The sequence below is a fragment of the Macaca fascicularis genome, chromosome 7 (assembly GCF_037993035.2).
Source record: "Macaca fascicularis isolate 582-1 chromosome 7, T2T-MFA8v1.1".
NCBI lineage: Eukaryota > Metazoa > Chordata > Mammalia > Primates > Cercopithecidae > Macaca > Macaca fascicularis.
In genome coordinates, this window is record NC_088381.1 from 57,272,879 (window position 1) to 57,289,488 (window position 16,610).

Consider the following 16,610-nt stretch of genomic DNA (forward strand, 5'->3'; position numbering starts at 1 on the left):
AGATGGAAGGCAAGGGAAGCAGGTGTGACACTCTTGCCTAGTCCAGCTTAGAAATGCTAAAAGGCTGGACAAAAACAGTGACAGGACAATCGAAAGGAGAGAATAGATTTAAGAGGCATTTCAGCGGCAAAATCAACAAGACCTGGTGACAGGATGGACAAGGGGTGTGAGTAAGAGAGCCGTGTCTATTAAGACTCCTGAGTTTCTGAGGATGACCAAATCATTCCCACAACAAAATTATTGCTCCCTAGCTGTGGTGCCATCTGCCAACTTTCAACCCACAGCAAATTTCATTTCCAAAGCAGAAACCATGAGTAAACAGAAATAATTTCTAACTTATAAGATACCAGATCTTAAACTCATCAAGTGCTGATACATGCAGTGATGGTAACCAATAAGTAGAGTGAAAGTATTTAAATCATAAAAGGTTTCCCTCTACTAACCACTAAAAGCTACAAAGTGTCCAACATAAAATTCTAGAGTGAGTAAAGGAAGTCATGATGAAGTGAGATAATATTCTTAGGGAATTCTGTATCCAAAGCAAATACCAACAAATCAATTAATAGTCCCCAAGTCTCCATGCACCTGCCAGGACTGACCAGGTCATGACAGGACATAATAAAATACAGTGTCCACTCCCAATGAGCTTACCTTCCTCTCGCACTCAGTCGGGGCACAGTTCCTCATAAATATTTAACTTAAGTTACAAAGTAGACAGATCAACTTGTCACATTAACACCAGGAGGTTAAGCTGAAAATCATAGGCTGATAGCCTCCATTTCAATTAATATTCTACTAGTCACACTTCTATTGGTTTTTAAAGATAGTTTTATATAAGGTACTTTATAATTACAATTTTAAAATGCAGTCTGTATTCACAAAAATTAGTTGTACAATTTCAACTAATTTTTGACACGGGAAAAATACACATACTTTGCTTTACTCTCATATAAAACACTGATTATTCGGCTGTAGTAATCCAGATTTAAGATGCTGATGAGTCTTCGTAAAGGACTTCATCTACCTTCATGTCGTTTTCATTCACTGGGACCTGGAGGCAAATCTGTTCTTTGAAAGCCAACGCTAGGGTGTAGGGCTTCACTTCCTGATGCTGCAAACAGCGCTTCAAGTAGGTATCATAGTAGCCCTTGCCCCTCCCCAGTCGGTTGCCATGTTTGTCAAACCCAAGGCCTGGCATGAAGATGAGATCGAGTCCCCCTGCGGAAAAGAGGAACAAATTTAAGAGGATTAATTGTTTCTGAAAGATCATTTCAGGATGTGTTTTTTGTTTTGTAATGACATCTATTCTTTCTCTGATTTCTAAAAACAATTTGTGACCATTAATAGCCAAAAAGCACAGAGGCGGACAAAAAAGGAAATAAAACTTCCTCAGCAACTCAGTTAAGTCTCTTATTCATCCTTCCAATAGATACTTTCCATATATCTGTACAAAAGTGCCAGATTCCCAGGCCTCATTCATAACTAGTTAAATAAAGAGAATCTCCAGAGATAGATAGGGCCCTCTTTTTTTAGTATCCTGGTGATTCTCCATACCTGTCAGGTTTGGAAATCAACGCCCCAGGATAATGACAGTTGGAGGGCGGGAGAGGGTCAAGGAGGAGCCATAAAGGACAGAGCTGTTCTCAGGGTCAGTAAGCAGAGAGTCCACTGTCAGGCATATCAAGCAGTTCAGACAGCCTACTCCCTCCTCATTTCCCCTCCCATTGGAGAGGCAAGGCCAGGCTGCCAGGCTTCCCCAGATTCATGTGAGAGCAGGCTTTGACCTACTCAGGGACATTCCAAAGGTACAAGATGGGGACCCACAACTAGTCCTCTAGCTAGAACCCTCTCAAGTAACACGAAAACCAGAACTGGCTATGACATTATCAGGACAGAATGCTGAAGCTCAGGGTGGGAGGCAGGGTCCTGGAGGCTGTAAAAGCCCAACTGCAGGAGGGGTGTGTGGGGATTCCCATGAAGATGGCAATAAAGGTCACTAGGTGAAGGACCTCCATGAGGGAATGGTACTCCAGCCTCTGGCAAGAAACATGGGGTACCAGTGTTAGCACAAGAGCCACATTACATGTGCAACCCAGTGGTCCGCCCTGTGGCCTCCTTGTACTGAGTCTTGGCCTCCTGACAGCTGTCCTGGGGGCTTCTGGGTGACCTATAGCTTAGTCGTGGACTAACCATTCACATAGCATTGCTGGCAAGATATACCAGGGTCGGAAGCCATGAATTCTCTGGAACAGGGTGTTCAAAGTAGAGAAGATCAGACTGCTAGTACAGCTGGCCCCCGCTATCAGCAGATATTCTGACTACCTACAGAACTGTGAGGTGAACTCAGCTTCTCTCTGGCTCCCAGCATACACCGGTCACCCCTGCCTGCCAAAATCCAGCAAAGCATGCCTCAGGTTACAGTAATGACCTTCCCCTGTAAACCTGCTTGTCTATTTCAATTCCAACTTGCTAAAAAGATCCTAGTCACTGACTTTTGTCTTTCCTCCCTGCCCCGTCCAGCTCATTGGCAGTGGACTGTGAATTTGGACTTTACTCCCTCGTGTCCTCTTTCTGTTGCCAGAGCACCGTCAGGCTTGAAGTTCAGTTCTGTCTTCCATACCTAGAACACACAATGCGCATACCTTTCTAAGGATTCCTGCCTCTTTACAGTATGACAACGTGCTCTGTAAGATCCTCTGGAGGACACACAGTCTCTTCCCTTCATGAGGTGGCAGTTCAGTTAGTACAAAATATATCCACATGTAATATCCATTCCAATGCACAGCAGCAGTCTCTGCCAAATGCCTCAAAAGCAACAGAGACAAGTCCTAGAGACCTCAGCAGCAGGAGAGCAAACGCTGGGTGGTCAGGGAAGAATTCATGGAAAACTCAACTTGACCTGGATTTTTAAGATGTGTCAGAGTTGGGTCTAAATATCTTTCAGAAACCAAAAGAAGGGTGGCAAGAGCCGAGTGAGGGAGTAGGAAGTGGGGAGCAGTTTACTTGCTGGGACAGAAGGATCAAGCTGAGGAGTAGCAGAAGACATGAATGTAGAGTTCACCAGGTACAGGCATGGAGATTTGGGGTCAAAGGCACAGAGACCCCCTAGAACACAATAGCAAAAAACCAAATAACCCAATTAAAAACTGGGCAAAAGACTTAAACAGCCTGGGCACGGTGGCTCATGCTTGTAATCCCAGCACTCTGGGAGGCCGAGGCGGGTGGATCATGAGGTCAGGAGATAGAGATCATCCTGGCTAACACGGTGAAATCCCGTCTCTACTAAAAATACAAAATATTAGCCAGGCGTGGTGGCAGGTGCCTATAGTCCCAGCTACTCAGGAGACTGAGGCAGGAAAATGGCATGAACCCGGGAGGTAGAGCTATCGCACCACAGAACTCCAGCCTGGGCGACAGAGTGAGACTCTGTCTCAAAAACAAAAAAGACTTAAACATACATTTGTCCAAAGAAGACATACAAATGGCCAACAGGCATATGAAAATATACTCAACATCACTGATCATCAGGGAAATACAAATAAAATCTTCAATGAAACATCACCCCACACTCACGAGGATGTCCAATATCCAAAAAATAGAAAACCACAAATGTTGGCAAGGATGTGGAGAAATTAGAACCCTTGTACACTGCTGGTGGGGATGTAAAATAATGCACCCATTAAAGAAAAGAGTATACGGGTTCCTCAACAAATTAAAAGCGGAACTACCATATGGCTCAGCATTCCCACTTCTGGGTATCTATCCAAAAGGATTGCAAGTCAGGGTCTTGAAGAGATATTTGCACTCCCACGTTCACTGCACCATTATTCCCAAGAGCCAACATATGGAAACAACCTAAGTATGCATCGATGGATGAACAAACAAACAAAATGTGGTACATATATTCAATCAATATTATTCAGCCATATTAAAGAAGGAAATTCTGCAGTATGTAACCCATGGATGAGCCCGAAGGATATTATGCCAAGTGAAATCAGTCGGTCACAAAAAGACAAATACTTTATGATGCCACTTACATGTGCTATCTAGAGTAGTCAAAATCTTAGAAACGGAAAGCAGAACGATGGTTACCAGGCGCAGGAGAAAGTGGGAGACAGAGAGTTGCCATTCAACGGGTACAGAATTTCATTCATGCAAGATGAAAAAGTTCTAGAGATCTGCTATACAACTGTGCTTACAGTTAACAATACTTTCCCAGACACTTACAACTTTCAGGAGGGTAGATCTCACATTATACGTTATTTACCACAATAAAAAATTTTAAAAAGCAAAGAGACCAAAAGAGAAGCCAGGAGAATAGTCAGGATTCCCACCAGAGTCAATACACAAGAAAGAAAAGGCAGAATTTTGGAACATCCACATTTAGGCAGTTGGAGGAAAAGAATGAAGAAATGAAACAGAGATAAAAGAAAACAATGTTCTCAAATCCCTTGAGCAAGAGTTAATCTTACTGCCTCTTTTCTTGTTACTCCCTGTACTTTGATCACAGCTCTCACTGAAGTCTACCTTGTACCACAGTTGATGGTACACGTCTCTGTCTCCCTCACCAGACAGAAAATTTCTTTGAGGGCCATAATTTTTCCAAGTCCTCTTTCATCCTTGGATTTTAATAGAATTTTAGGCCAAAGAAACTCTGAAAAATGAGTATTTGGCTTGCAGAATGGATCAATCCCAGCATGACATCCCCTATTTTAGTAATTCCAAAGTACATAAATTTAGCTCAAAGAGGCAAAAAAATAAAATAAATACAACTTTGTATGGCTGCTTTTTCAAAATGAGTTTTACACTTGAGAAGCAAGAGGAGAATGGTTTTTGGATTCCCAGGTAACCAAAGCTCAGAAAAGGCCCTTCCTACATGGAGGTCCTTGCATCATACATGGGGTATTGTTGTTGTAGCCCTGCCCACAGAACTGTTCCTGCTGCTCCCTTCAACCACAGGGATCACAGGTTGCTCCTGGCCTCAGGTCCTTAAGATATACTTCCTGGTCTGCTCCCACTTCTGCTACTTGGTAAATCCAAGTGTTCTCCCTGAAACACATTGTGTATTCTTTGTTTGACTTTATTTGTTGTCACCCTTGAAGCTCTTCCTGTGCCTTACCACCATCTCCACATGCATCACCCACCCGCCACACACACCCCTGGGGCTCCTCACACTTTGGGAACACTATGCTGGATGTTTTTCCTCCTCAAAGGTGACAGCTCAGTGGGGTTTAAAAATCAAGCAGAGGCTCAACAAGCTTCCCTCACACACACTGGTCCCACTAATAGAGGCAGACACCAGAGACATCTTCACACACCACAAGGTTAGAACTCAATAGGGGAGACAGAAGAAAAAACTTAGTCCATGCACAGTTCATATGCCTCTGGTATGGCTCTATTTTCAAATCACCAAGGGCTCATTAATAGTGTCCACTGACAGCGCAATGTGCAAGAGCCAACCTGCTGTGATTTTGTTTAATCCTGTGTGCACTTACTTCACATTCTGTGCTAGTGGGCACAGAGCTCTCTAGATGTCACAAGATTGTTCTGCAGAGTCACGGTTTGTTGAGTGTTTTTCTCCAGGTTTCACTAGCTTTCTAATGTGATCTTGCATTCCAAAACTGCAAAGGTAACCTTTGGAAAACTCACCCAACCCACACACACTGCATTTATTTGCTCAAAAACATCTTCTGTCTTTTCATTTGGTGCTGGCTCTGAAACAGCAGTGCCCTCTGGAGTCAGTCTGATGTGGTGACTCCACATCAGAGGGCATGGGCCCTCAGGCTATTTCTTAGCTGTGTGATCACAAGCAAGCTACTGCAATCTCTGTGCTTCCATGTGTTTTCTTATCTGTAAAATGGAGCTGGTCATGAAAACTGTATTAGATAATGCAGCGTATCTGTTCACAACAATTATATTTATTAGGATAACTTTCTATTTTTTTAAAAAATCTCAGGCACTATTTCTTGAACCAGGTAGCAGGGAAAGAGGTATAGTTTCTTCGATACTTCAAGTTTTTTTTTTTTTTTTTTTTTTTTTTTTTTTTTTGAGATGAAGTCTTGCTCTGTCGCCTGGGCTGGAGTGCAGTGGCTGGATCTCAGCTCACTGCAAGCTCTGCCTCCCAGGGTTATGCCATTCTCCTGCCTCAGCCTCCCATGTAGCTGCGACTACAGGCGCCCGCCACCTCACCCAGCTAGATTTTTGTATTTTTTAGTAGAGACAGGGTTTCACTGTGTTAGCCAGGATGGTCTCAATCTCCTGACCTCATGATCTGCCCGTCTTGGCCTCCCAAAGTGCTGGGATTACAGGCTTGAGCTACCACGCCCGGCCTTCAAGTATTTTTTGACCAGAGCTTTTATAATCTTACCTTAGAACTGGCTCTTACATGTTCCCTCAGCAAAGGGGTTCAGCAGAGCAAAAAAAAGGAGGAAGAAAACCAGGGGAGAATGAAGGTATAGGATGCAGATTAGCAAATTTTTCCTACAAAGGACCAGAGAATCAATAATTTAGGCTTTGCAGGCCTTAGGGTCTCTGTTAGAACAACATAACTCTGCTGTGTAGTATGAAAGCAGCCAAAGACAAATGTAAATGAATGAGTTTGGCTGTGTTCTGATAAAATTTTGTTTACAAAAACAGACAGAGGGCCAGATTTGGCCCGTGGGGCTGCAGTGTGATAACCCCCATCATAGAACATAAGGAAAGAGAGTTTCAGGGACAGAGAAGTAGACACAGTGTCAAATGTGGCAGAATGGACAAGTAAGGTAAGGACACAAAAATATCTAATAGATTTGGCAACTAGGGAATCAACGGGGCAAGGATAATATCAGTGGAGAGATGGGGACAGATGCTGAGCTGCAGAATCTTCGTTGACCAGGAAAAAAGCCTAGGTAGTAGGCCTTGAAAAAAAATGAAGAAGTAAGACTCTATAAATGCCTCTACTTCCTGAGACAGAAGTATTAGGCTCTGAGGATTCAGTTCACCTTCACAAAACATTCTTATTAATTCTGGCAGCGAGGCAGCCTGGGCCCCTGACACCTCCTAAGATGTCCTGAACTCAGACTTCCTGTCCTGAGCTTTGCAGAATATAATCAGTTCAGCCAGTGGACTGTCTTTACTGTAATACTGAAGAGAAGGCTGAAAATAAGTGTTAGAGCCCATGAAGTATGTGGGCACCTGCCTACCTGCACACCTTTGCTCCTGTGATGCTGTTCTTCATTCCTGTAAGGGCCTTCTACTCTTTTTGTTAACTTATTTATCATAACAATTATAATATCACAAATCTTAAACTTCCATCGAGTCCGCCCAGTCCATGCAGTTTGGTGTGACCAGCTCTTAGCCTATACTGTAAGAATGCCTGTGGTCCGTTAAGTAGTAGGACTCCTTCTCCCTTCCTTCTGGGAGCGGAGCTTTTGTCTTTCCCCAGAGAATTTGAGCTCAATTCTATTTACTATGAAAAAAAGAATGACAGTGAAGGATATAAGGGCTATAATGAGTAGTCTCCTTGTTATATTTATTTTAGCTTCCTGACTATATCCAAGGAGTGACTTGTTCAGATTACCCCATGAGACACCTAACTCTTAACCAAAGTCCTGCTTCTAAAAGAGAAGGACAGCACAGAAACTAACATTTGTACAGTGCCTACAATGTGTCGGGCAAGATGCCATACCCTGGAAAGAGAAGGATAAATAAAACCAGCTGGTCAGTACATCTACCTAGGGAGGCAGGAGGGTGGGAACTATTATCCCCATTTCACAAAAGAATAAACTGATGCTCAGAGAGGTCAAATTACTCCCTAAAATCATTCAACTCATAAGAGACTCAGCTTATAAGAGATGAAGCTGAGGGCTTGCTGTTCCAAATGGATAATGATTCAACAATATACATGGCTTCTATTGCCAAAAGATACAAATGAGATTAAGTAAAGATACGGAGGAAACACAACAAGGCCAAGCATCTTGGAGGCAGTAGAGGAGAGAGGTTTAAGTGTGTAGGATTCTAGACAGGCTGCCTAGGTCTGAATCCAGCACTACCACTTAATAGCTATGAAACATCAGTCAAAATTACCTTCACCCAAAATCTAGAATGGATAAGCATATTAAGATGTAAAGAGTCTCTAAGCTATTAATACCAAATGTCAACTTAATCAACTGCGGCATGCCTACTCCTCAGGCCACGTGGCTGATTACAGAGAGACACAGGCACTTCCATCAGACAAGCTTCTAAAACATGAAGAAGCTGAAATCCTAAAATAAAATACAGAACCAATAATTCATGATAGCTCTTGAGGCAGAACTGTCAAAAATCAATACCATATGTTTTGAATTCATTATGATTGCCTTAGAAAGAACAGACTGAAGCACAACCTCCTTGAAACACTCTTCATATAAAACAGTACAGCACATATAAGGTAATAAAACCTTTTACATGACTGCAGCAATAAAATATATTCAACTTCTGATTATATATAAAAATTGGGTTTTAAAAAAAATATGGTTCCCTGCAAATCTATAACATACTTAAGGAGGAGTTAACTGAGCCACCTATTATAGACCGCTAATTTTTAAAAATTACACTGTAAACACACCTTCACTCTTTCTGCTATGAATGGTCACAACCTATTTTGGTCATCTGGGAATATTCACACCGAATCAAACACACTGTAGTAAGAATCATCTGTTAAAGACATGATCATCATAATTGATCACTTCTGCATTGTTACTATAAAATGCTTTCTTTTAACTTGGATACTAACATTTGCACCAGAATATAGGGACCATATCTGTCACAAAAGCATTAGAAATAAGTACCAACCCCATGTGAGATAGCGCTTCTCCTAGTATCCCTGGGTGACACAGGTCATTCTGCTAATCAGTTAATGAGGTATTCAGAATATAAGACAATCTGTGTGTGTCTTATATTTAAAACCTAAGTGTATTATGGGTTCGAGGCTTTCACTCAACCTTATGAACACTACGTGTTTAAATGAAGGAAGTAGGAGGTGACAGGAATTTATACTCTTCTAAGTAAAGCTGAAAAAGCAAATAAGAAATGTGAATAATATTTAGCGACTTGGCTCCTGAAGATCTCACAGCAGCACTCTCCTCCTGCCTAATCCAAAGAGCCTAGAAAAATATCAAGGACAACAGGCCAGAAGTCAAGATAAAATGGGTTATAGAAACCAATCCTTCTATCCATAATACAGGTTCACCCCTTTAAGGATATCACAGGAAGGATACGAAAGAAGAGTGGCTACCTCTGAAACAAGATATTAAGTAACAGGAGACTTGGATGAGAAGAATATTTTACACTTTCACAGTACTCTTCTGTATGGTTTAAATTTTTATCATGTGCATATGGAATCAAATTTTTAAAAATATCATCCTTATAGTACATCAAGGACAAGAGCCTTGGAGGCAGTCCTGCACAGCAGTTTATCTGTGCAGGCTTCTACAGAGACTGCCTGGGCTTGAATCCCATAACTACCATTACTAGATAAGAAACATTAGTAAAGTTACTGAATTAGTAAAGTTACTCTCTTTGAAACCCAATTTCTTCTCCTTCAGACAAAAATAATGCTATCTATTTTATAGGGACTAAATAAAGGAGGTAAAACTCTAGTAAGTGTTCAGTAAATTATAGCTGTATTATACTTGGGGATATGAATAATGCCTATCCTCTTCCTGTTGACTCTGAAAGTTATTTCTTGAGTCATAATACTAACACTCCAAGAGCCAGCTTGCAGATTTCCTATCAGCCCAAACCATGGGCAAGGGTCGGCCTAGCTCTCTACCGCCACCTCCTGTCAGCTAGCAACATGCAGGTGAGAGCGGTCCGTAAGAAACTGCTCAAGCCTTAGGCAGAGCAGGAGCCCTGATGGCTCACTGAAATACACAGTCTCCGAAACAGGTGTGATAGGAAAGCATTCCTCTGTTAGAAACAGCCTTTCTCTTTTAAAGGATCCTTTGAGGTGTATCTGTTTACAAACCAAGAAAAATGAAGTTGCTCTTTTACAATCCCTTTCAGCACATTCAGCTGTGTGCTAGACACTGTGCTAAGCTCTTTGCAAACATGACTTAATTTAATCTTCCCAACAGTTCTGTGAGGTATATATTGTTATCCCCTTTTTTCAAATGGGAAAATCAAGATGATGTAATTTGCCCAAAGTCATACAGCTAGGATATGCAGGCATGGGAATGTGAATGGTGGTGTAGCTCTAGTGAAGTGTGGAAACTCTTTGTTCTTTGCCTATGAAATTAAAGCAGACAGGGAAAGCTCTGCTTATTTGCCTTGGTGGCAGAATCAGTCAAACTGGATGCAGCAGCTGTACCAGTCAGGTCAGGACCATGGTGAGGGACAGATGGCACACTCAAACCAAGGAAACGAGAAGAGATTAATAAAGAGATGGAGATGCTTAGAGAAAGCAAGAGAGATGGTACAGTCCCTGGGGTAGCTGACCGTACCATCAACTTGGCCTGAAGGTGCAAGGGGCAGGAATGGGGAGGGCATGGTTATAAGAACCCGCAGAGCTGCGATGAGAAGGCTGCCTGACTGGAGTGTGGATGTACACTGGGGGCGAGGGGTAACACCCTGCAGCCTCTGGTCTTCATTGCTGCCTGCTGATGTAGTCCACAGAGGCTGGTCTTCCCCACCACTGAGCAAGTAGAAAAGATAGACAGTGGATCTAGAGGAGGCCAACCAAAATCACCTAGCAAAAGACCGAAATGTGGTTATTATCAGTGGTTACTCTTGGCTTGGAGATTTGGGCTTATTTTTAATTTATTCTTTATGTCTTATCTTTATAATAAGAACAAAGTTATTTCCTTTAGAAAAAAAATTTTTTATCAATACTCAGAAAAATTTCCAGTCTTCTTTTTGAAGATGTACTTCAAACATGCTAGCTATTTTCTTAAGTATGTTTTTTGTATCTTAAGCCTACTACATTGTCTAGAAAATAACTCTAAAATTATGTCAACAGATAATAATAATTTGATTTATACTATTTTCTTAGTCAACATCATCATCACCATCACCATAAACAACTACAATTGTATATGAAAGAAGCAAGCTAGGTTGCTGCAGACTGAAAAGTGGGAATGGTGTCCCAATACTTTACCACTGGGGTTTGCAAACTATAGCCTGCAAGTCAAATCTGGTCCACTGCATGATTTTATAAATAAAGTTTCAATGGGACACAGACATGCTCTGTCTTTACACTAAAATAGCAGAACTGAATCACTGCAACAGACACAGACACTGTATGGACCACAAAGCCCCAAATATTTACTATCTGGCCCTTTGCAGAAAAAGCACCCTGCCAATCCCTACTTTACAGCTTCTGCCATAAGATTTTTAACAACAACAACAAAAATCTATATATCAGCTTATCCTATCTTAGCAGATATTGACAAAAATAAATCTTACTGGAAAAAAATATAATTTAAACTCTCTTTACTGCAGATATGTAAAAATGCTCTGCAGAAAATAGGATCCACATCAGCAGTAGCTTAATCTAAATGGCATTTCTAAATGTTATATTTATATGGCATCTGAGTTGTTGATAATCAGATGGACCTAAAAATGAAACGGAGAAGACATTACAAAACTTCCTATGATTTTTCACTAACTGTAGGCAACCTCTGCTTGTCTGATTTTACTCATCTGTAAAATGGATGGATGGAACTTTTCAATATCTTTTTTATTAACTTTCATATTAGGTTCAGGGGTACATGTGCAGGTTTGTTATACAAGTAAACTCATGTCCTGGGGATCTGGTGTACAGATTATTTCATCACCCAAGTACTAAGTATAGTACCCATTAGGTACTTTTCCTGATCCTTTCCCTTCTCCCACTTCTCACCCTCAAGGAGGCCTCAGTGTCTGTTGTTCCCCTCTTTGTTCCCTGTTTTCTCATCATTTAGCTCCCACATATAAGTGAGAACATGCGGTATTTGGTTTTCTGTTCTTGTGTTGGTTTGCTTAGGATAATAGCCTCCAGCTCCATACATGTTGCCACAAAGGACATGATCTCATTCTTTTCTATGGTTGCATGATATTCCATGGTATATATGCACCACATTTTCTTTATTCAGTCCACTAGTGATGAGCATTTAGGCTGATTCCATGTCTTTGCTATTATGAATAGTGCTGCAATGAACATATATGTGTATGTGTCTTTATGGTTGAATGATTTATATTCCTTTGGGTATAGACTCAATACTGGGATTGCTGGGTCGAACGGTAATTCTGTCTTTAGTTCTCCGTGGAATCACCACATTGCTTCCCACAGTGGCTGAACTAATTCACGCTCCTACCAGCAATGCATAAGCATTCCCTTTTCTCTGCAACCTCACCAGCATCTGTTATTTTTTGACTTTTTAACAATAGCCATTCTGACTGGTATGAGATGGTAACTCTCTGTGGTTTCGATTTGTATTTCTCTAATGGTGAAAAAATTTGAGCATTTTTTCATATGCTTGTTGGCCATGTATATGTCCTCTTTCAAAAAGTATCTGTACATGTCTTTGCCTACTTTTTTAATGTGTTTGTTTGTTTTCTTCTTGTAAATTTGTTTAAGTTATTTATAGATTCAATATCTCAGTTCTCTTTAGAATCAAAGCTTAGTGACTCTGAGAATTTAAGGAAAATTCCTTGTTTATCTGTGTGACTCAATCAAGAAATAAATTAAGCCAGTCACACACAAAAACAAACATTATATGATCCTAATTAAATGAAGTCTTGAAAGTAGTCAAACTCATAGAATCAGAAAGTAGAATGGACCAGAGGCTGAAGAAAGGGGGGAAAGAAGAACTGTTCAATGGGTATAGAGTTTCAGATATGCAATATGACAAATTCTGGAGATCTGTTGCACAGCAATGTCAATATACTTAACACTCCTGAACTGTACCTTTAAAATGGTTAAGATGGTAAATTTTGTTATGTGTTTCCTTACTACAAAAAAAAAAGAAAGAAAGAAATTAGGCATTGAGGGAAGAGTCTAAAGGGCAGTCCATCCTATGCTCATGTTCATGTGAGGGTGTATTCAACAAAGAAAAGTCTCTTGAAAGCAGTGAAGAACAATTTCTTCAGATACAGAAATACAAGGGTATTTTGGAGCTATTTCTGTTTTTCTCAGTTTTTAGGAGATGAGCTCTCAAAGTCACTTTTTTTTTTTTTTTTTTGAGACAGAGTTTCACTCTTGTTGCCCAGGCTAGAATGCAGTAGCACGATCTCGGCTCACTGCAACCTCCACCTCCCAGGTTCAAGCCATTCTCCTGCCTCAGCCTCCCAAGTAGCTGGGATTACGGGCATGCACCACCACACCTAGCTAATTTTTGTATTTTTTTAGTAGAGACAGGGTTTCATCATGTTGGCCAGGCTGGTCTCGAACTCCTGATCCTCAGGTGATCCACTCACATTGGCTTCCCAAAGTGCTGCAATTACAGGTGTAAGCCACCATGCCTGGCCCAATATTCTTAATTAGTTATTGCATCGTATGATTTCCAAGCCTTAAGAGTTTAGTAAAATGGAAACTTCTGTCTGCCATTTTGTTTTTTACTGAACTGTTAAATGAGCACTTGAAAGTCCTGCAACCTCTCTGGTTCAGTACATTTAACTAAAATAAAATTACATGGTACATTATATTTCTTCAGCTTGCTCTCTTCCTGCACGCCTAAGAGGACTCATAGTTCAGCTAATATGAGTCTTGGGCCATCTAGAACAAATTCTATTACAGTAAGTCTATGATAAAGTAACCTATTACTTTGAAATAATAGTACCTGGATTTTATATAATGTCCTTTTCCAGTGAGTTCCAAGTGTCTTTTTCACTGCAACTAGGCTTGTTATCTGCTTCAATAAGTCTTCTGGTGGGGGAGAAACTTGCTCTTAAAACCCAGAATCTCGTAGGGCACAGTGGCTCACGTCTGTAATCCCAGCACTTGGGAGGCCAAGGCAGGCAGATCATGAGGTCAGGAGTTCAAGATCAGCCAGACCAACATGGTGAAACCCCCGTCTCTACTAAAAATACAAAAATTAGCTGGGTGTGGTGGCACGTGCCTGTAATCCCAGTTACTCAGGAGGCTGACACAGGAGAATTGCTTTAACCCAGGAGGCAGAGGTTGCAGTGAGCCGAGATTGCGCCACTGCACTCCAGTCTGCATGAGCGAGACTCCATCTAAAAAAAAAAAAAAAAAAAAAAATCCTCCCTAAAACCTTCTAAAACAGCTTGACAGGAAAAAAGAAGCAGAAAAAAGTTTCTAATGATTGGTACTTCAATCAAAATTTAATGGATTCAAATCAATAAATAGTCATTACTAATACCTCACTTTATGGAAGGCCATGCCCAAGGAACTATAGAGAACACAGAGATAAGTTGCTATCAATGTCCTCTAGGACCTAAAAACCTGGTCAGCTAAAAATGCATCTAATCTGTTGTCTGTAAAAAGATAATTAAATAATTGTAATAAGGGGTAGAGTAATACAAGTTCCAAGGTAATAGGTACAAAGGAAGAAAGTTGTATTCCTTTGAGAAGGGAGTTAAACACAGGAAAACCTCTCTAGGAAGGTGGCCTGTTGTATCAACCATGAAAGGATGAGTCTTTTAGAGAGGAAAAGTCTTTCGGAAACAAGAACATCTGGGTTTTATCCCTCCTCTGTTTGACTGTGTGACTGCAAACAAGTCATTTCCCACCTAGGCCCGTTCTCTTATCTACAAAATGAAAAATTGACTTAGATGATCTTCAAATCTCTTCCAATTCAGATAATCCCCTGTGCCAATTAAATAACTAAAGGATACACAAATTGGGAGACTGCAGACAAATCCATCTCCGTGGACTAACAATAAATTTGTCAAACACTGACATCTGCTGGAAATTGGGAAAACTACTCAATCCATCTCATAAATAGCCTTTAAAAACCTAGTCTTGAATACTTTGTTTTGAAAACACATTATCAAAGATCCAAGTTTCTTATGAAATTAAATCTTTTAATATTATTTTATCAAACTTAAGAAAATTTTGAAGAAAATAACTTTAAAATTACTTCAGAAACGTCTGTTTCCATTTGGAAATTTGGGCCTGTGCTCCCATGCTTTCCTATATGACAAAAATAACCAGCTTAACAACACAATGGACAAACTTCTATTCATCAGAACAACAAATATAAACTGATCCAGAATACATTTAACCAAGCTCTCAAGGGGATTTTGGAAGAGAAACTAACAAAATTCTTTTAAAGTTAATCTTAAAAAACACACGTAGAATAGTCAGCTAAATTTTTCAAATTAGAATAATGGGGCAGGACTCATCCTGCCAGGTATTAAAATCCATTGAACAGCCATCATACATCTGTATTAATCAAAATACTACGGCACTAGCGCCAAAATAGGCAGATTCCACAGATAGGTGGAAAAGACAAAAACAGCCAGATACAGACCCAAACATATATAAGAATTTTGTTCATGAAAATGGTGAATCTCAAGTCAACAGAGAAAGGGTAGATTACTCATTAAATGTGTTCAGACACCTGGCTAACATTTATTTATAAAACATATTCTTGGCCGGGTGCGATGGCTCATGCCTGTAATTCCAGCACTTTGGGAGGCCGAGGCAGGCAGATCACCTGAGGTCAGAAGTTCAAGACCAGCTTGGCCAACATAGTGAAGCCCTGTCTCTTAAAAAAATACAAAAATTAGCCAGGCATGATGGCGGGAGCCTGTGATCCCAGCTACTTGGGAGATTGAGGCTGGAGAATCGCTTGAACCCAGGAGGCAGACGTTGCAGTGAGCCAAGATCGTGCCACTGCACTCCAGGCTGGGTGACAGAGCGAGATTCCATGTCAAAAAAAAAAAAAAAAATTCTTATATTCTCTCCCTATATACGTAAGGATTCAAATATAAATTCAAAAAGGATTAAGACTTTAATATTTAAAAACACAAAATACTAAGATAAAATGATGATTTATATAAACTCAAGAGAAGTAAGACCTCCTAAAAATAAAACCAAAGGCAAAAATCCTAAAAGAAAGGATTAATAGACTTTACTAATAACACTTTAAAACATCTGTATCCTCCCCCACAAAATACAAAAAATTAAGAAAAAGGTTTAAAAATGAATACAAATTGGCTGCACGCGGTGGCTCACACCTGTAATCCTAGCACTTTGGGAGGCCAAGGTGGGCGGATCATGGGGTCAGGAGATCAAGACCATCCTGGCTAACATGGTGAAACCCTGTGTCTACTAAAAATACAAAAAATTAGCCGGGCTTGGTGGTGAGTGCCTGTAGTCCCAGCTACTCAGGAGGCTGAGGCGGGAGAATGGCATGAACCCAGGAGGCAGAGCTTGCAGTGAGCCGAGATCACACCACTGCACTCCAGCCTGGGCAACAGAGCGAGACTTCATCTCAAATTAAAAAAAAAAAAAAAAAATGGATACAAATTATTTGCAGCATACATGACAGACTAATGGTTTATCTTTTAATATGTAAAGAATTGTTACCAACCTGGAAGAAAATAAATGAATACCAAAAGAAAGATAAATGTCCGGAAAGAAATGGGACAAAGAACAGCACTTTACAAAAGATGAATTAAAAAGGTTAAAAAACATTTTAGAAAGC

General features: G+C 40.5%; 1 protein-coding gene across 9 annotated transcripts in view; it reads right to left on the reverse strand.

The window, feature by feature from the left end:
- Positions 1 to 810: 810 nt before the first annotated feature.
- MTHFS (methenyltetrahydrofolate synthetase) overlaps positions 811 to 16,610 on the reverse strand; it is a 51,667-nt gene continuing 35,867 nt past the window's right edge. For 8 of the 9 annotated variants that reach the window (XM_045395888.3, XM_005560234.5, XM_005560231.5 and 5 more), the window contains one exon: positions 811 to 1,218. In XM_045395888.3, the coding sequence (XP_045251823.1) occupies positions 986 to 1,218 (233 nt within the window). In that variant the 3' untranslated portion in view covers positions 811 to 985. The remainder of the gene's footprint in view (positions 1,219 to 16,610) is intronic. The other variant, XM_073996504.1, reaches the window with a different exon arrangement.